The sequence below is a fragment of the Polyodon spathula genome, chromosome 20, assembly GCF_017654505.1.
Source record: "Polyodon spathula isolate WHYD16114869_AA chromosome 20, ASM1765450v1, whole genome shotgun sequence".
Classification (NCBI taxonomy): Eukaryota; Metazoa; Chordata; class Actinopteri; order Acipenseriformes; family Polyodontidae; genus Polyodon; species Polyodon spathula.
In genome coordinates, this window is record NC_054553.1 from 26,502,625 (window position 1) to 26,522,691 (window position 20,067).

At 38.5% G+C, this 20,067-nt stretch overlaps 1 protein-coding gene across 3 annotated transcripts in view; it reads left to right on the plus strand.

The window, feature by feature from the left end:
* LOC121295511 (zinc transporter ZIP11-like) overlaps positions 1–20,067 on the plus strand; it is a 135,452-nt gene that overhangs the window by 5,870 nt on the left and 109,515 nt on the right. For 2 of the 3 annotated variants that reach the window (XM_041220209.1, XM_041220210.1), the window contains exon 5: positions 8,571–8,729. The exons of the other annotated variant lie outside the window; for it this stretch is intronic. In XM_041220209.1, coding sequence (XP_041076143.1) covers positions 8,571–8,729 — 159 coding nt within the window. The remainder of the gene's footprint in view (positions 1–8,570; positions 8,730–20,067) is intronic. 3 annotated transcript variants of the gene reach the window in all.

Genomic DNA, 20,067 nt, shown 5'->3' on the forward strand with positions numbered 1-20,067 from the left:
GCTTTCTCAGTGGAGCAATAGAAGACCAGTAATAATGTTAAGAGAGCTAATAGGATGCAAATAAATTGATTTTGAGCAGGGGTTCACACTTCTTTATAGGAAATAAAATAAAATAAATCCTTTTAGAAAATTGTACATAAAATTCAGTTTTATTTGCAAATGCTTTTTCATAAAATAGACCTACTTTATATAATGAAAGTAGTATTTCTTTAGTTTAATTAATTCTTTTAAAACTCACAGTAGGTTCTGGAGTCAGCTGCGAGTCATTTGATCACACAGACTTCCCTTGGGCATTCAACCAGGCAAAGCATGGTGCAAGCTGAAAGCAGTTCCCCATCTGTTACTAACGGTATAAAATATTATAATTTGCTGATGAAAGCGCATGCAATCTGTAGTTAACACACAGCAACAGAATATCAGCCTTAACTCTTTATAAATGTGTTGGTGTGACCTTTCAAAATGTAATAGTCTGAGTAATACATGGTAATACAAACCAGATGATGTTTTTTTCTTGCACTAATGCTCAGCATCCGTTTCCATGTTCACAGTGTACCAAGGTCATGTTAATGCTAAAAGAAAAAGTGCACAAGGGTTTTTTTTTTTTTTTTTTTTTTTTTTTCTGTTGTGGAAACCCATTGAAATGCTCATTCTCAAAGAGCAATAAATAAAATAAAATTAAAAAAAAACTATGACTTTTGACCTGGAGCTTTCCCACAACCCTTGTGGGTCACTTATGGGACACAGATTGAGGGACAGGCAGATATCATCATTGTAGTCCCCTGCTTCTTCTGGTTAGAATGTGAAAAAACTGTTGCTAAAATAGTTTTGTTCAACCCACACAACTGGGCTATATAGGGACAGCATTCTACCTTTGACATTTCATGTTATTTAAAATATTCATGTGTTTGCTAAGGGTTGAAAATATGCTGAGGACAGACAATCAAGCCATGGGCATAATCGAAAAACTTAGAAGAAACCACTAAATTTGGCACTAAATGACCTAACAAAAGACTATATATTTGTAGTATAACCCTTCTAAACATACTGTACCTGTAACTTGTAATGCAGGAGGCTTTGCCATCTTGTTGTATTTTTGTGGTCGGGCTAAACTGGTCAAAAATGGATGGAAGTTAAGGGGTTAAATTTTGTAACCGTGAGAAATGCAAGATGATTAGCACATCAGTATAGACTGTGTATATGTTCCCTCATTTGAAACTCTCCACCGGAGATCAAACACTTATTTTTCAAATGGCCCTAAGCCAGCAACAAGATCGACAGTCCTGCGCCTAGTTTCAACATTATTGACACCATGAAGAACCATACTTAAGAAACTAAGAGCGCTTCCAGTGTTCACACTGCTGGGCTTGAAAGGCAGGCACGCCTGTGGATTTTTTTGATGGCTGTTGGCAAAAGCGCTTTAATGATTTGGATGGTCTCCTGGCTCCATTTTCTTTTTGGGTAATGAGACATTATTTGCAATTACCTCCGATATTCAGTGGTAATTTCAAAGAATGGCTCTATAAGTAGTGACACAAATTGATTTGCAGTGGATTGTTAGACGATTATAAGCCAATGAAAGGATGCAGGTATACAGCTAAATTAAATCTGGAGTTTGTATTCGCTGGCACTAAAAACATCAAAAGTTATATTTGCAAAAAGCCTGACTTGTGTTGCTGTAGTTCTACTCAGTGTTCTTAAGATTTTTGGTCCCTTGTTTATATCTCCCACTGGTAAATGTGGATGACCAGATCCAACCTGTCCCAGTACCTTTGTTTCGTGCACCTCATTGCAAACGATAAGAAAGTTAGCATAATTTTTATTTGTGGGCCACATAGATCCATTGCATCTTACAGGGTTAAGGCCTTTTATTCATAGTTGATTCCTTTTCCTCTTTTCATTTACAAGAAACAACTCAAAACATCTTTTTTTTTTTTTTTTTTTTTTAATAAGTTGTGCAGACTTGTACACTGGTTCAAACCAATTGCAAATAAACTGTCCTAGTCTCTCTTCTTGGAATTGTGAGCCAATCTTTGTTTTATAAGAAGATTTAGTCCCATATGAGGAAAGAAAATCCAGTTGTAATCCTGGTTTCCAGAGAGACCAATTTTACTCTGGTGTCCACTAGATGCTGTATGATTGTATCTTCGCATGCTGAAGCCTCTTTCATTATAATTACATGTAGTATTTCAAGAGGTAGTATATGTCTGCACAGATTTATTTCCTGTATGTGATGAGCAAGGGGTTTCCCATTCTAACCTGCAGGAGTTACTGCAGTTGTTTTTTGATTACCTGCAATACATCGGGTGAACTGTGACCCTGATTCTACATGTGTAACAGGGCGGAGGCTGGGCGTGAACCGGCGACTTTGCGCACTGCAAACGAGTTTCTTAACCACAATGCAAAAGAGCCAGGCTTGTCTGCATTTGTGGTTTAAGAGCTTTTAACCTCATCTCACTGATGGGACAGAATCTGTAACTAAACAACACTGCCCGTTACACTCCCCTCCTTCCCCTTGACCTCAACGATCAGCTGCAGCCAATCTATGAAATCCGTTCACGGCACCACTGTAACAGGGCTGACACTATGCACACAAGCGAGCGTCTCTGAGGGTGGTGATGCTCAGGGCACCAGGGTCAACAATATTCCTGCTCTACTGACTGTGAGATGGGATCATCATCATGGTCTAGCAGATGGCCCCCATGGTTTCAAGTCATAAGGTCAGCACAGTATTCTGTTGTGACATGGAGTGCGCCTCGTTTATCCTCAGGCATGTCCTGAACCCACGACCTCATTTGGGATAGTGCATGCTGTGTAGTGGGCTACCATCAATTGATTTATTGTGCACGACTGTCAGAAGCCGGATGCTTAATATTATCATTAAATTATCTGATTTTGCAGTGCCCAAATGTTCATATGTAAATTGTCAATAAAAGAGTTTGCTCTTTTGCCATGGAACAACATTCAAAGGGAGTTGAATGTAAAATTGATTGATACACAACTGAGTGCATGTGTGTAATAAATACATGTGTGTAATAAATACATATGTTTAAATTGATTCTGTTGAGTAAAAGCAGATCACACTAACTAAACTAGTTTGCAATCCACTGATTGCTAAATGTCCTCCAGGATGTTAGTGTATCCTGTTTATGTAATTTGGTTTGTGTGGTCTCTTGGGGCACGAAGTTAGTACAGATTGACAAGTTTACATTAAACGTCAAGCAATTTTTTTTTTTAAAAGAATGACACTTTACCCTTTACTCAAGTATAGATAATGAGGACTGTATTATTAGCTTGACTACCCTTATAAAAGTTTTTCTTGGTATTCTTGCAGTTTTCCCATGCTTTTTCCATGGTTATACTATGCACTTACCATAGTTTGCCATGTATATTAACATGCTTTACCAAACCTCGCTATCCTTTACTTTGCTCTCCCTATGCTTTATTGCACTTCACTGTACTTTTACACAGATGGCAGTAAGACTCCTATTGCATAACAGTTTCACCCATACCAGGTTGTACTGCAATGGTTATTGGTCTTATTGCCATCCCTGTTGTGCTACGGTAAACTTCTATAAGGGTAACCTAGGTTCACATGCAGTCGTCAACAGCAACTACAAGATTACGTTTCGATAATTTGTTTAATTAACTGTCTCATCTGTATTATTTTCATCTCTTTGTTTGTTTTCATTGTTCTGTCATTGGATTTGAATACCTCCTATGCTGTTGTACAGCGCTTTTGGATGGTACTCCACTATTGAGTGTTGCTGTAGATCCCTGTGCACCTGTTGTATAACTTGCTTTGTTCTGCATGGTTTTGTTCACTCCACTAACTGGAAACTGTAGGAGTGCATGGCACAGAGAACGTGTCTGCCAAATAAATAAACCAATTATGCTTTAATTAACTATAAACTTACAAGACAGTATATCAAGCTTGCTCAGCAAGTTGATAAGTTAAGAAATATACTTAAGGAAGCTTAAGTTGGGTGGTAAAGAATCAGCAGCGTGAATCAAGGCAAGCAAGACTGCCCCTCCATCATGTTTCATCAGCACATAAGAACAAACCTGTTCTGCAGTAATTTTGTCTGACAGCTAATATCTTTTATTAATCATTTTGCTGACAAATGCCATTGACTCATGTTGTTGGCTGAAACAATGATGTATCACTTTGGAGACAAGAAACCATACACCAAGTATTGTGATCATCTGGGATGAATCGCTGTTTATTGTCTCTGCATATTGGGATGGAAGCCAAAGTGTTAGTGATTTCCATTACATGAGAGTAAATGTAAAACTTCATGTTGATTTGACCTCTGCTCTCGCCAAGATAAGCACCAACTAAGATGTAGCTTTACAGTAAAATAATGTGATCCATCTGCATCTCCAGTGTTGTTTTCCATCTGATGATGTAGATATCCTTCTGCCTGGTGTTGATGGCTGAAGTGTAATGTTGGCTCCAAGGATCAGCTTATTTGCCTCCCCAGTGCATCAGCACACACAACGGCTGCGATGCTGGCTCCAGGGATCAGCCACAGTGCAGTCTCCCAAGCGCATCAGCATGACAACCGTCTGGATTGAGCTAAGTAGGGTACATCTCTGGAGTCTTCAAGTGGGCACCTTCCATCTGTGTTTCATCGACTAGCCCACAACTCCTCAAACGGCTATACAATTGGAGTGTTAATTCCATCCCTGTTTTACAGTGGTTTTCCAGAATATAAAATGAACTTTTAACTGTAGGTTGGTCTCTTGTAGCTGACAATGCCACTGTAGCAGGATAACGTCAGGAATGAGACAGAGGCTCACATTTACTTAACAAACAAAGAGGAACACAAAATAAATACGGCACGAAGGCCAAAATAAAGGTTCAAACAGAAGAACAAAACACTTGTAGGCTTGTGTGAGACAGTGGGAGTTGGGTTTGAAACGCCTCTCATACGCGCAGGATTTGTTAACACAAAAGAACGAAAGTAAACAAACGGGTCACATGACACTACCAGCGGTGGTAGCACACAGAGGACACATACAGCAGGCTGTACAAAAGGCAAAATAAAAACACAGTACAAAAACTACAAATAAAAGGTGCCACACAGGGTGAGTGCTAGCCTTACTGAACGAGACGTCTCGCTCCAGGAACCTGCTACACTACGTAACCCTCGCTGTACATTACTTGGGATTAATATCCCCTACACTAACCTACTTATTCATACTACGACTCTTGCTGCTTCATACGGCCTTGGCTGGGCATTGCCTTCACAAGCACTGCGTTGCAGTTTCAGGGTTGCGTAGCTGTAGTTCCTGCAGAGTGTACGCTCTCCTCCTGTGTACGCAGCGCCCCTCTCTGTAGCATGGCGTTGCAGTCGCCCAGAGCGATCCCCACCGGAAGTTTTTATGCTGGCGAACAGTCAGTCGAGACCCGCCCACCTGCTGATTGAGGACCGGCACAGCCAATCACTTCCTCTTAACCAAACCTAACAGGCAGCAAGTCTCAATCAAGCGCCTGTCTGTAAACAAACAATCAATTAATCAAACAAAACAACTCCAGAATGCACACACAATAATCCCATTTCCCCATACAAGTTACACCAACACTAATTTCCCAATGTACAGGGCAATCAGCCTGCTACAGCCTTCACTACCAAGTTACAAAACCTGTACACACTCACCAAACTTCCTCCACCAAACAAAGGATTTCTCCTTCCTTATATACATGTGGCTGGAGAATAATTTACCAACAATCATTCAATTAAGGCTCCAGCCACATTTACAACACATGCAGCATTTACATTTAGGGCTTATACCCTGCCACACCCACCAAAAAAAAAAAAAAAAAAAAAAGGTAGAATGATCTTAAAACTATTTTTAAAAACAAACTATCCAACCAGAATGACCCCTGGGGTAGAAATCTTCAGCAAAGTCTGTTCTCCATAAAGGACAATGAAGTGCTTGCCATTTTGCTGCCTAAGTAATTCAGTTGTCACCCATGTAAAAAAAACCGGAGGCCTTTATAGATGCTAGCATTTTTCAAAGGAAAAAAAGTGAATTTCAAAAAACTGAACTTATTGTACTTTGATCATTATTTCAAGAGGGTTGCCTAATGGCTTAAAACACTCATTAGAAACAAAGGAATTGGAGTGTTTGAGATCTGCTGAGCCCTAAGTGCAGAATACACTCAACGAAGACTGAAAGGTACCTAAGTCGTTTTTCTTAAAAATAGACAAATCTGTCCGTTCTGCGCTTAATTGTTAGATAAAAGCAAGTGCTTCAATTGCTTCGCTTTAGTGATGTTCACAGTTTAATTCAGGACATGTGGAGGATTTAGCAGCAATATCACTGGCCCCATTTTTTGTATTGAAGGCTCTTTGCTAGGTTTTTATATTGTATTAATTAGTTATTTTCAAGATTTTATAAGTGTATAAGTAAAAATGTAGTTCATTGGCTATTTTTAAGACACCTGTCTGTTTACAGTTTTTTTGGGCCTTACATTTTTTGGTCACCATCATGTTTGGCTTTACTCTAGAATATAATTCCTTGCTGTCTCGGTTGACGTATATTCTTCACTTGACGTATATTCTTTACTTAAAAGTACTGTTTGTCTATATCCTGCCAAAGTATTGAAGCTTCAGAACAATAGCTAGGTACACAGCTCAAAATGATGCTGCGTGGCCATGCAGATTTAGGCTCCCTGAATTCATGTGTTTAATTAAGGGTAAAGCATACTTCATGTTCAATACATTGTCCATCTATAAACAGAACACTACAGGAAAATACATAGAGTGGTGGGGTTATTCCACTTGAGAGTAGCTGTAAACCGTCTACCTTCCCATTCTTTATACAACATCCTTTGTGCAAACCTTTTTAAATATGTAAAAACAATGTGCCGTGAGAACTGTGTTTTAATGTGCTGGCAGCACTAACCTTGATATGTGTCAGGCAGCAGTCTTAGTGAAGCAGCTGTAAAGTGCAGCTCAAACAGTTTGTGAAATTCAGTTTAGCAGAAAAAGTAGATTTTTTTTTTTTTTTTTTTTGTCAGGTGGCTGATCCGAAGTGTCAAAGGCTATATAATAACAAAGCAAAAATACCCATCGCTGTTGGATATAATAGGCTGTTATGCTTGCATTTGTGATGATCGTGTCCACCTGTCTGTCCGTTGCACTCTGTAAGGTGAGCACGGTAGCTATATTCCAATGAACTGTAGATTTCCTATAAATATTTGTAATCTTTAGGTACAGTGCGATTATGACGTCATTATGAGAACTCTGTGCATGTGGGTGCCCTGGTAACTTCTAACTTGTAAAATGTGATGATCTAATATGGGTCAGTTCCATTGTTCATTGAAACACTGCTCCCCATGTCATTTTATACATATTTAAGATTATAATACTGAAATTGTATGCACTCGTACAATTGTTTCTTTAAAGTCTTGCTACTCAAAGGACCATATTTTAAATTGAGTAAAGAGTCTTTATATCTGCCACTATTTTGTTCTGTTGACTCAATGTAAGCAAGGAGAACGAGGTCGCTGTCAGAGGCTTAATGTCAGTAAGGGGACATCCTAAGGACACTTTCTTGAGTGAGTGACTGAGGAAGTTCAGAATCAGGGTGGACTGAATAAACCGACACTGGCATGTTGAAGGAACTGCACTGACTTGTGAGCGCCTGTCATGAGAAACTGCACAGCTCCGTGCTGATGGGGAGCAGAGCTTGTAGCTGCTTCAGCCCAGAGCCTTTCAAATGGAGTTGCTTTCCAAAGTGTTTTGTAGAAACAACAGCTGTTGATTTACCTTCCTTTGAGCAATACTGGTATATTTCTATAAGTAGTCAAGCTAATAATACAGACTTTTAAACAAAGTCTTTTTCTATCTCATATATACACTTCACATAGCAAACAAACAATGTGTGTTATATTTTCGGAGCAGGAGTAGAAAAATACAAAACTTGAAACTGCTAAAATCAAAAATACACATGTAACATATGAAGGTGTTAACGTTTGTCTGGTGTTTTCTTCTACTGTGCAGCCTGCTTTAACACAGAGAATCTAAAAAAAGAACAACTGAAAATGAACATTCTGATTCCATTAGTATATTATGCTTGGGTAAAGCTGTCATAGCCATTAACCATCACATCCCATGCGCTTTCATTTAGAGAAATTTCACGATGGATTATTTTATTGACACATATGATGTTTAATTGCTTTGCTCGCAGTACAAACACTGAAGAGCTAATACCAGAGGGAAATACAGTATCAAACAGGATTGAGTGCTGCTTTTGATGTGGATTCAAGAAATGGCACCAGTTATCTTGCCAATTCTGATCAGTCTTCCACTTCTTTTAATCAGACGATTTAATTTGAAACGCTATGCTATTTAAAATAAATGTTCTTTTTTCAAAATGATCAAATATTGTTTTCTCATCAGATTTGCTCTGCGTGCAGAATGCTATTGCCATTTTTTAGGTAAAAGCGAGTGGTTCTTTGTTGCTGCTGCCAGCTTTCTGGAAATCTCAAAAGGTTTTCTTCCCGGTAAAACAGGAAAGAATGAGATTGACCTCAACTAATCTGTTACTTTGATTGGCAGGTGATGTTGGCGGCCTCCTATTGGTCCCTTCTCGCCCCAGCGATTGAAATGGCAGAGGAGTCAGGGAAGTATGGGGCTTTCGCATTCCTTCCTGTTGCAGTGGGTTTCACGCTCGGTGCTGCCTTCGTCTATGGCGCAGATATTCTGATGCCAGCACTGGTAGGTTTAACCTTTATTTTCTGAATAACCTCATGTAGCTTTCCACATACAATATATATAGGCAACACATGCAAAGACCCACTAAGTATCTATACCGTTCAACAAAGTATGTACAACTTTCACTCCTCAACAGGTGCAGTTTGAGACATTAAGAGATACATTCACTAAGCTTTTGCCCAAGTTCAGAGTTTGCTCCACCTTCTTAAAAGTGGAATATAGAGGTGTGCAGTCTTAGCTTATGGTATTAGACTGTCCCCTCCGAGTGGGCAAGCTTATTTTTTTCAGCTTGCTCCATACAACCCTGGCACTCAAGCCACAAAACCAAGGTGTCACATCATCTTCTTTGAAAAACACAGAAAACCAAAAAAAAACATGTCAAAGGAGATTTAAAAAATGATGCCGCAGCACCTGTGTGTAATCATGTAAAGTCTTGTGTATTCTGTCTGCCAAGTTTAATTGTGGCAAATTAGCTTTCTGAGAGGTGCTAACTAGCAAATACAAATGCTTTACAAACAAGTGCATCAAGGCTGTTGAATGAAAATGCAATGTTTGTTGAATTGGTAAGTTATTAATATAATATATGTTTCTGTGCATTAGAATAAACCACCTCCATCTCCACACCCACAAATCTGTTTGTCTCATATTGATGACTCTGTGAGTGTAAGGGACAAATCATTTTCATGGAACCAGGCAGACAGAAATCACTGGCATAAAAAATAAAATCAACAAAGAATCGTTCTCTCTCTCTCCCTCTCTCTCTAGGGGGTAATGCAATTATATTCCTTTTTATCACAACAGAACCGCTCAAATCACATTGTGATGCCTTGTATATAATTACATTTTTCCTTCTCATTGTTATTCCCTCACAAGTGGTTTTGACAGTGATTGTTTGCTGGGGTGCAACACAGAGACCCCTTCATGAATAATATTTTATTGGCTGTCCCTGTGGACTGTTTGCTCAGCTGTTGGTGTAAGTTTTACAGACACTGCAGCAAATAGAGAAGATTGAATATACATGTCCAGCAGGGCCAGTTTCTTCAGCTTGGTGCCCTGGACACTTCACAACATTGGATCTGTTCCAGATAGATACATCACAGTCAGGCTTGCTCTTTCTCTTTAAGTGTAACTAACTTGCTTGGCATGACAGGAGTCTGAGAACCAAATGCCTCTGGAAATATGCAGTACTGTCAGAAATGGAAAGACTTACAAATATCTTAACATACCTGTACCTACCTAGACCTTAATACTGTATGCAATCCATGCAGCTGTTTCTTCACGTGTTTCGCTTGCAATGGTAAATTAGCCCAATCAACCCCAGTGACCCTCACCTGTGGAATAATCGTTTTGTGCAGCACTTCTGAGGACAAAACTACAGACGCAGTTGCTGTTAGAGAACATAAAATAATGTAGACATGAATACTTTTTAAAAAAAAATTTAATAGCACATATCAGCGCTTTAGTGATACACAATGCATGTAATATATAAAAATAAGGAGTACTGTGAAATGGACATTTTTAAAAAAGGTTTGAAGAGCCCCCCGAGGTAGGTATTGGATTATTATTGAAAGGGTGTTCCAACAGGACAATATATCAGCACAGCAGGAGGTATCATAAATGTAGGAGTGATAGTGTGAGAGGGGCTTAAGCAAAGCTGAGCACCAATTTAGGAATCACTCTTCCTCCATGTTAATTGAAGTATGTTAGGAGAAAGAAACCAATCTCATTCCGAAAGCTCTTGACGCTTCTGTTTTTGGCACCAGTCCAGTTATCCATGTTTAAAGAGCCATGCCCCTTGTCCCTATCATTATTTTACCGGTGTTCTTCGTGGACAGTTTGTAAAGTTTGGGTTAATTCTTCCCTTGTTGTCATCTGATTCATTTATTATTTTCCCAATGTAACTTTTGCACTGGGAACTTTGATCTTGAGGCCAGAATATTGGGCTAAAATTAAACTAGTTTAACTGCCTTCATAACCAATTGCAACACCAATGAGCCGCTTCGTACCTATACATCAGTTCTGACAATATTCTTCCCTCTGACATTAATCATTCATCACCCAAACAATTGGGTTTGCTAGTTCTGCTAAACTGCCTTTTTTCTTTTTAACTAAACCAGTATGTATTTACATTGGTGCGTTCTTGGCATTTGAAGCTTCAGCCTTTTTTTTGCCTCACTGTCTTCTAATTAAATTCATTTTTTTTTTTTTTTATAAATCGAGTCGTGATCTTGAGCATGGGCGTTACTACGGCAACAAAGTGTGATAGCTCTTGTGTGTGCCGGAAAGGCTGCAGCTGCTGCTGCTGCTTGAATACAAAGTTAAGTGGGGATTTTTGGATTCCTGCTAAGGTGAAAATCCTCACACAGGGCACTGGCAGTCTTACTGATAAATTAACCTCCTGATGAGGCAGGTTGCCCATTGTGGAATTTGCTTGGTATAATTAAGTGAACCAGCGGTGATGTAGTGACCTTTGGGTATTAATGAAGATTCTGGACATGTGGTTGTGCATTAGATCTGCTGTTTATGCTATACGGAACTATGGTAGTTGCACCTATTAAAGCAAATGTTTTTTTTTCCTTTTTTTATAAACACTCCTATAATTATAACACAAGCTGCAGTCGTGGTGAGCATGTCTAGACCCAGCATGTTGTATTGTGCGGTCTTCCAGGTTTAATAATACACACACTTGTACAGTTTCCTCTCAGGACCAACTCATGCAGTAAATAAGTAAGGTGTAAAATGTATAAAGGGTGTAATTAAAGTCTGTATTGTTGAAACAGTGCCCCCCATTTAGTAAGCAATTCAAAATTTACAACGAAAAATAAAAATCAACTTTTCAAGCAAATGAATAGTGTACAGAAATTCTTTGACTCATATGTCTGAGTTTAGTTTAGTGCACATGTTTTAACATTTTTTTCCACCCTATTCTAAACACCAGGCATGAGCAACACAATTTAATCCATTCTTACTATCCTCAATTGACTTGAGATTTAACCAGCAGTAGTTGCCTGTGCTGTAATCAGGTAAACCCTCCAGGCTGTGGAATGGCAACTATAAATTCTTGCTGAGAGGAACTGATATCTTTTAGTAATACACTTCAAATTAAGGTCTGTAGATTTCCATTAATATTCTCTCCAGGCAATCGGGTCAGAATTCAGTCACCAGCAAAGTGACTGAATTTGAGGGATCAACTGCAGATCTATTAAGACAGTTAAAGCGACTTTCTCTGAGAATCTGATCATAGTGTCTCATTTTATTTGTATGCTGTGATGCTTCTGTGGATTATGGAGGCAAAACCGATAGGGACTGTTTCTCCTGATCGTGCTGCATTGGACCGTACTGGCCAAGCAGGCACCTAGAGGGCTGGCTTTTGTCCTCTAGAGGCTGTTAGCTTACTGACATCCATTCTTGAGTTCCTGGGTGTAAAAGAGGAAATTGTCTCGGTCGTGGGATCAGAGGACAATTACTGAACCTTCAGTTTTCCTGAGGTGTGCGGGGAATTACTGTGGTGATGGAACATAATTGGATATTTTAAATTGGAGCGAGAATCAGGTAAAATAAATTGGTCATACTCTAAATTTAAAAGTAAATAATTTAATAAAATAATTGTAAAGATTTCCTGGAGGCCTTTCAGAAAATAGATTGTCATGTGGGGTGAAAAAAAAAAGAAAGATTTTATGTTGTTTTCCCATTTTGAATTGAAAAGTCCAGCGATTGAGCTAATATGTAAGATATTATTAGTATTTGTAGTAGTCATAGTTGTAGTAGTTTTAGTTGATTTACAAACAAAAAACCTGCACCAACAATTGATACAAAGCGTTAAAGAGTCAGTAGCGGAGTTCTGAAAAATATAGCGTTACCCGTCTCCACGTGTTGCTACAGCTGTTTAAATAATGCACGTGTCATTTTCTTTTCATTGTTAACATCCTGACAATGTTTTACACTTCCCATTTTGCTTTTTAAAGTCTGTTTCAGATCTCTTTTAAAAATGTCCGCTCTAGTGCACAAGTCTAGCCTGATTGGACAAACTAAGATTCTGTATAATAGATATCAGTTGGCTGTCAAAATTAATATTATCCCCGTTTACTGTAACTTATCATGTGATTAAAGATTGAAGAGTTTTAAACCACCTCCAATTAGTTGAATCTGTCTGGTACTGTACATCCTCTACAGTTGTACTAAGTATTGGCATATGCATTTAAAACATTATTATTTTTTTTTTTTTAGACAAAACACATTAACCGAACTGATGTCGGACACTATAAAAAGCTAATTTTGAAGTGTGGGCAAGGTCTAGCAACCATACATCAGCTTTTTTCTTTTTAATTAATTTGCCCTCGTCGTCTACATCGAGTTTGCCTTTTTAATTTATATATTTTTTAAGCTCTCAATTTTCTCATCTTGCTACACAAAAGTGCTAGTATTAGGACCCACTTCCGTTAATATGAATTGAATAGCTCCCAACATAACTTGTAATATCCCAACTAATTAGGAGGCAGTGTGGTCCAGTGGTTATTGACTCATTGTGTGAGCAAGTTGAGGTCTTCAGTGAAGTGAAAACCAAAGCAGACACAGACCAGAGAGGAGACTTGAGGTAACTTGAAAGTAGACTCCTGTTTGAATTTGTTAAAGAACATCGACTGTAGATACTATTTGAGCAGAGTGGCGTCTTGTTTCTCTGCATATGCAGTTTTGACTGCTTGTTCTTATTTTGCTGTTGTTGTCCAGTGTGTAATCTCTGAAACTTTGTTGAGCTGGGTCCAATTACTTGCTGAACAGCACTGAGTTTCACTGCTTCCCAAGAGCTTGATTGTACCCCAAGAAAGAAAGTGTCTTGTGATGCGTTTGAGCCAAACTTTGGATTGTATTGCAACAGCTTCATCAGAAGTTCAGAAAAACTCATTTGAAAACCTACCTTTTCAGATGGGTTTCTCTAACCATTCCCACTAGAAGTTGTTGTGCTTGTTGGTTGTGAATTTGATTTATTAATGGTAGCCGTTTGGTAGTTGATGGATTTCGCTTCAGTCTTGCTGACCTATTAAAGACTACTTTATTGTCAGTGGAATTGACAGATAACTTAATTGGTGTTAAATGTATCGGTCTTGTATTGCATAGCTTGATTAAAAATGGTTAATTGTTTTTAAATGGTTTGCATTGTATTGTGCTGCCTTTTTGTGTCCTATTGGTTTTCAATCCAGTATCTGCCTTGATCTGACGTGGCTCTGCAATTCTCCCAGCTGTAACATAAGAGCATTCCTCAGTTGTGACATAAAAATGAGGGAGGTAGGGAACTAATATAGTGTAGCAGGAGAGTAACCGCTGTTTTTAAAGAATAAATTGCACTTATGCTTGGTAACCAAATAGAACAGAGAGACCAGCCCAACTAATATGCCAGACAGAACAGAAATTCATTGTTTCTTACCTGCAAGCTTGCTGATGCTTTAAAAATGCAGTTCATAAAACCATTTTTGCTTCTGGTGGCCATGGCAATAGGTGAACATATCTAACGCACAGTCTGTGTTCAAACTCAAGTCATTCTATTTTTCAGTCTGCAGTTTTTAGTAAATGCATGTGTAAGTTCGGAGTGAAACATTTTAAAAATCAAAAGTCAAATTCGATGTAGAAGGCTTGCTACGATAGCTGAAAACTTTTGAAGCTATAAACATATATTGTTTTTTTGGCCTTTTTCTTGCAACTGTCTCTGAGGGCAAAAAAAAAGGTTATTTAATATCTCTTCAAAAGCACTTCAATTTTTGAAGGGCTACAAGGTTGGCTGAAGGAAGCATGCAAAGCTGTTTCTGAGCAGTGTCTTTTTAAGTCGGTGCCTTCCCTGCAGCAGTATTTGCTTGATTCACGGTGCAACCAATATTTTGTTTTTGTAGAAATCAATGGAAAATAGGACCGGAGTGGATGCTGCTCAGTTAAAATGCAATTTTCTTGCCTGATTTTGGGAAGAAATCATTAAACTTAACAGAGGGAACAGATATTTCTTTGGTCCAGTTAAAATCAGATTAGAAATACCACCACAAAGCTCAATTTTGTAAACAGGTGGATACCACAACAACAGATGCTCTGATTGGATGGTATTTAGAGGTTCTGTGTCACACTAAAATACTGTTCCGTGTTGTGTTGTAACATTCTACTTTTTCAGACATCTTGTTCACCACTTTAATTAATTTTAATTTAATTTAACTCTGAAACGCAATCCGTTAGTGTAGCAGCTCAGAACATCTGTAATGCACAGATAGGGAGAGTTTTTAATTTCTTCCGTAGGCTGGAAAGGACATTAAGCATGTAAATACAGGTTGTGTTGAGAATACATTGATGCTCTTGCCCTGTAGACTTTTTCAGTTGAGTCTTGTAAATCTCTACTGGGATTCTCGGTAGGAACAGGAAACACTGCCATAGCTGTAGTCTCCTACTGCTAATCACCAATAGCCAGGCACAGTGCAAAGGCTTTACATTCATTTCTCATGCTTAGTTTCATATTAATACATTGTCTTGTCATTTAGGATGGATGCTGGGCCCTTAAGCAAATTGAGCCAGATTCTCAAAGCTCTTTGCTCCAAATTGTGATGCGCATGACTGTTTGCAGTTAGAAACAATGCACCTAACAAAATGAACCAGATTCAATCATACACCGATCATGCAAGCCCCTTCCAAAACCACAAAGAATGTCAGGTTACAGCCTATGGTTTTTATGTAGCTGAGATGATTTGCACGCACCATGTAAATAAAAATGAAATTATGAATAAAATTCTAAAATGTTTTTGTAAAATGTGAGAATAATGGTGAGCTGTTACAGTGGTTTTTTTTTTTTTTTTATGGATTCTAAAGGCCCTCAATTAGAATGTCATAACAAATGAAGTGGAAACTCTTATTACTGATTAATGAACATACATTTTTATGCAACACATAAAGCTGTTCAAAGGTATTTTTGCTGCAGTGAATGAACCAACATAAATATGCAGTTAGGTGCTTTTTTAAAATGCTTTTTATACAGTATTGTGATGCAGCGTGTAATTTAGCTGCATGAAAAATACCTTGTTAATATTCGTTGGATTTCATCTGTATGGGTGCATGGTGACATTAAAGGAAAGCTGGGACAGTACAGGACCCTTCATGTAGTACTGGGACAGATGAATGCCTACTCGTCCTTTGTAATTGATGGCACTGAAAAGATAATCGTCTCTCCTTCAAAGATATATATATTAACTGAGGAAGTGCAGTGGTCCTCCTAAATGTGTTTCATGTAGGGTTTAGGCCATTTACCCCACTAGGACCCCTTATTTATTTATTTAAATTTGGAATTATTTCTCTGATTTTTCTCCCCAGTTTGAAATGCACAATTATTTTTATTTCAACCCGGTACACCACTGCCACCTCCACGCTAACTTGGGAGAGATGAAGACGGACATGCGAGCCAGTTGTGCGCCGCCACCTGGGAACTCCCATCCAAGGTCGGCAGTGGAATAGGCTGGACTCGAACCGGCGACCTCCAGGCTATAGGGTGCATCCTGCCCTCCACACAGAGTGCCTTTACCGGATGCGCCATTCGGGAGCCCCGTGATTTTTGAAGCAATAGACACCGGCAACGAATTGAACTGAGAGTTCCTGAAATCTATTCGAGTCTTACTGTATGATTGACCCCTAGTGGTTGACTGGGGATGACACCCTCCAATCCAATCATAGCTAACGTTGTCAGGGTTCTGATTGTTTAAGAAATATGCAGATAAACACCATTGCCATCCCCTATAGCTCATACCACAAATGCATTGCCAGTGACCAGATACGTTTTCTTATAACTATATTTTAAACGGATGAAAGTTAACAGATATATACTTTGGCTCTAAAGAAAAGTGTCTCTTTTTAAAAAAATATTGTTAGCCGTAAATCAGGTGTACTTCAAATCGTTTTTAATGCATTGATCTCTACTGAACTAAGCTACTGGAAACTTTCTGTATTAATCCTTAGTATATAATAAAATCTCCATAAACTCCACTCCTCAATGGTCTGTACTTTAAAACAAAACCTGATTCCCTACAGAGCCTAATTCTACTTGTTAATGGCCCCTCCCTCGCCTCCCTGTATTCCAAAGCCTGTTAACAACACAGAATGAACTAGAGCTGCCCAGATTCGCTAAGCAGTTGCTCCTTTGCTTAATAAAGTGTATGTTGGAGGGAATTCTACCAGTGTATTAGCAATGCCAGCCATGTCCAATGTTTACTGTGCCTAGCTGCAGAAATGACAATGCAGTTCAATGGAATCTGAACTGACGGCTTCTTAATGACTGCTATATATTTTTCCTATCAGATTTATAGCAATCCCTATTAATTTTAACATCTGATACAAAGCCAAATACTGTTTGAGCATTATGAATGCTGGAGATGACTTTATTATAAGTTACCATATCCTAAGCCTGCTTTTATTGTTTTCTGTCATTACTTCATGAATGGATTCATTATTTCCACCCTATTATTATCAAAGACCACCTTGTTCTCTGGACCCCCCCCCCCCCCCCCCCCCCCCCCCCCCCCCCCAAACCGTAAAGATCGAGGGGGCCTGAGGAGATTAGTGTGTTGCTGTCTGTGAAATTAAGGTCTTGTTGACCTTCTGTGCTGTAAAACGTCTTTGTTTTTTACGTACCCCCCCTGGACAGGTCTTTATCACACTAAGTTACTGGCAGGTCTGAACAGCCAGGGCAGCTGGCTGCAGCCATGCCAAAAACCTAAATAGATTTCAAATGACTTAGTTTGCCTTTGGCTGAAACATTATGTTGCCTTCCAGCATTAGGTAGACTTGATTGGAATGACACAATGCAGGTATTTCTTTGCAGTGAATAGCAATAAATACTGTCAAGTCTTTTGCTTAAATTCACCGTACAATAAACGATATTCTTTTCAAATTAGGTGGCTGAGCTCATTTGTAGCAGATGGACATTCCCTTCATTGGAGCTACAATAAACTTTAAACAAAGCCTTTTTGAAATAGGCTGTTCTGCAGTAGCATTAACAATGTATGCCATACCTAATCAATTGTTTAGCCTTCTGAAGTTGTATTTTGTAAAGCATTAGTGTGCCTGTAGATGCATTGTAATGAGTCCTATGCATACGGGTATGATAGCGCTTTATGAAAACTGCTTGTGGTTCTGTAGCAGCTGTAATAATGTTTTATTAGCTTCATGGTTGCAAGCTTAGTGTTCTCTCATTCCTTTGTGATTTGGAGTTACTTTGTTTCTGCTGTCCCAAAGATAAGATTTGGAATGTCATGTCCATCCAAAATGTGATGTCATTCATTATAATGGATTGCACAGGACTTCAGCTGTTGCAATGCGTACATCAGTAGTAGGAATTTTGTCACTTTGTGGTTAGTTGATGGTTGCCTCTGTGTCTTTGACACATTGACATCAAGTGCCTCTGATTTACTGCAAGCAAGCTCTTTTTTTTTTTTTTTTTTTTTTGTAGGGTTAGTTTTTCAGTTTGACTCTCTAATTTTTGTAAAACTTTCCTTCTCATTTTTGTGTCCTTTTAAGGCCATTGAAAATGATATTGCATTTAATATCCTATTAACATATCAAAATTCACCCTGAATGAGCAGTTCCATACGAGTGTAAGTATTCTGCCAAAATCAAGCAAAATGCCTCAAATTATATTTTTGGCCATTTGTTTTAAAAAGCAAAGTGTTTAATTGTGAAGTTTTTGGCCTTCATCCGTATTCATACGGTATATATAGCTGTTGCCTTCAAAGGCGTATCAGGTGACACATGGGCTATTAATGAAAGTCGAAAGTACATTTCATGAATTAAGCATATATGAAACGTTTGAGATACAGACTTCAATTTTTCTGTGTTGTTGAAACACAATGTAATGGTAGCATGCACCTTGACCTCTGGCTGCCATTTTGAGTACATGCTGGAGAAAGCTAACTTTGAGATATTGCCTTCATAGTTATACAGTTGTCCATTACAAATAAAACCCCAAAAAACAATAATGTTACTGCCATATTGTTTTAGCTGTATGGGAGGTCACACTGTTGCTGACACCAGAGATGCTGTATCAGATAGGATCGTGTGATGACTTTCAAATGCTAATAATTGTAACCGCTGACATCTGAACATTTGGTTTGTATATCTTGGCATTGCTGACCTGTGGCAATTCGGAATCAACACTGGACTTGCTAATTGCTGAAGCGGCAAGTTAAGTGATGATAGTTTTTTCTTTCTTTCTTTCTTTCTGATGAGCCAATGATTTGGCTTGGACAGCATGAATTTATTAAAGCTATGTATGCATGTGAAGGAGGGCCAACTAACTCAACAAAGACAGGATGGTTACAGTTATTAGCTTCCCATTAAGGTTTATAAAGTAGCTTACAGTAACCCATCTGCTGCTTACCTGAGCTTGATTTATATTTTCTTTTTAACATCCTTTATGGCTTAGTTGTCATCCTTCTGTGTGCTTCAGCGCTTTTTTATGTTAAATTGCATCATTTTAGATTTGGTGATTGCAGATCATAAAGATTATAATCTCAGGAAAAATAATCAATTTTTCTTTGCAAATACTAGCATGAGACTGAGCAACAGCAAGCTGTCTTGTAGGAATCATTAAAAAGTGTCCGAGCTCGCCAGCTACTAGGAAATGAGGTCAGACCTGAGCTGAGTGGAGGCATCATCCTTAGATATAACCTTGACAGTGCAGTACTTTCTGCAAATTGGATTCAGAATGGCTGCAAACAAACCATCTCTCCACTACTGCTTACTCACCTCCTAAATTAGTTCTTGTCTACTTTAAAGGCTGCAAAAAAAGAACATTATTTACTAGAGACACTGCCTTGTATAAATGTTCTTGTCTTGTGTTTGCCAGTTCTTTTAATAACCAGTTATGTAAAACGTGTTCGAATGTCCTATCTACTTATTCTTATGACAGTCTGTAATTCAAATGACTCACTGCACGACTCTATATATAATGTTGACGGAAGAGGGACCCGTAGGTGAGAATAGGCTGACTTACCCATCAGAAAGAGACTGCTCTTGTGAAACCTGTTAATGAATTGGTGACACAAGTGACAAGTTGCCTGGCGTCGGATTCTGTGCCTCTTAAACTTCATGTTTATAACCTGCAGAATTAGTAGGTCTTCCGTTGGTACATTTATGGAATATTTCAGGCTTCTCTGTATGCTAAAACAACTAATCATGTTTTGTGCAGGTACTCAGTTTGTTTGACAGCTTATTAGTATGTGTTAACTGTAAATTATGTCTTTCAATGAACACTGTGCCTCATTATAGCACAGTTTGAAAAGAATTACTACCAGAAAGCCCCCTGATACTTTGTGGAACATAGTTATTT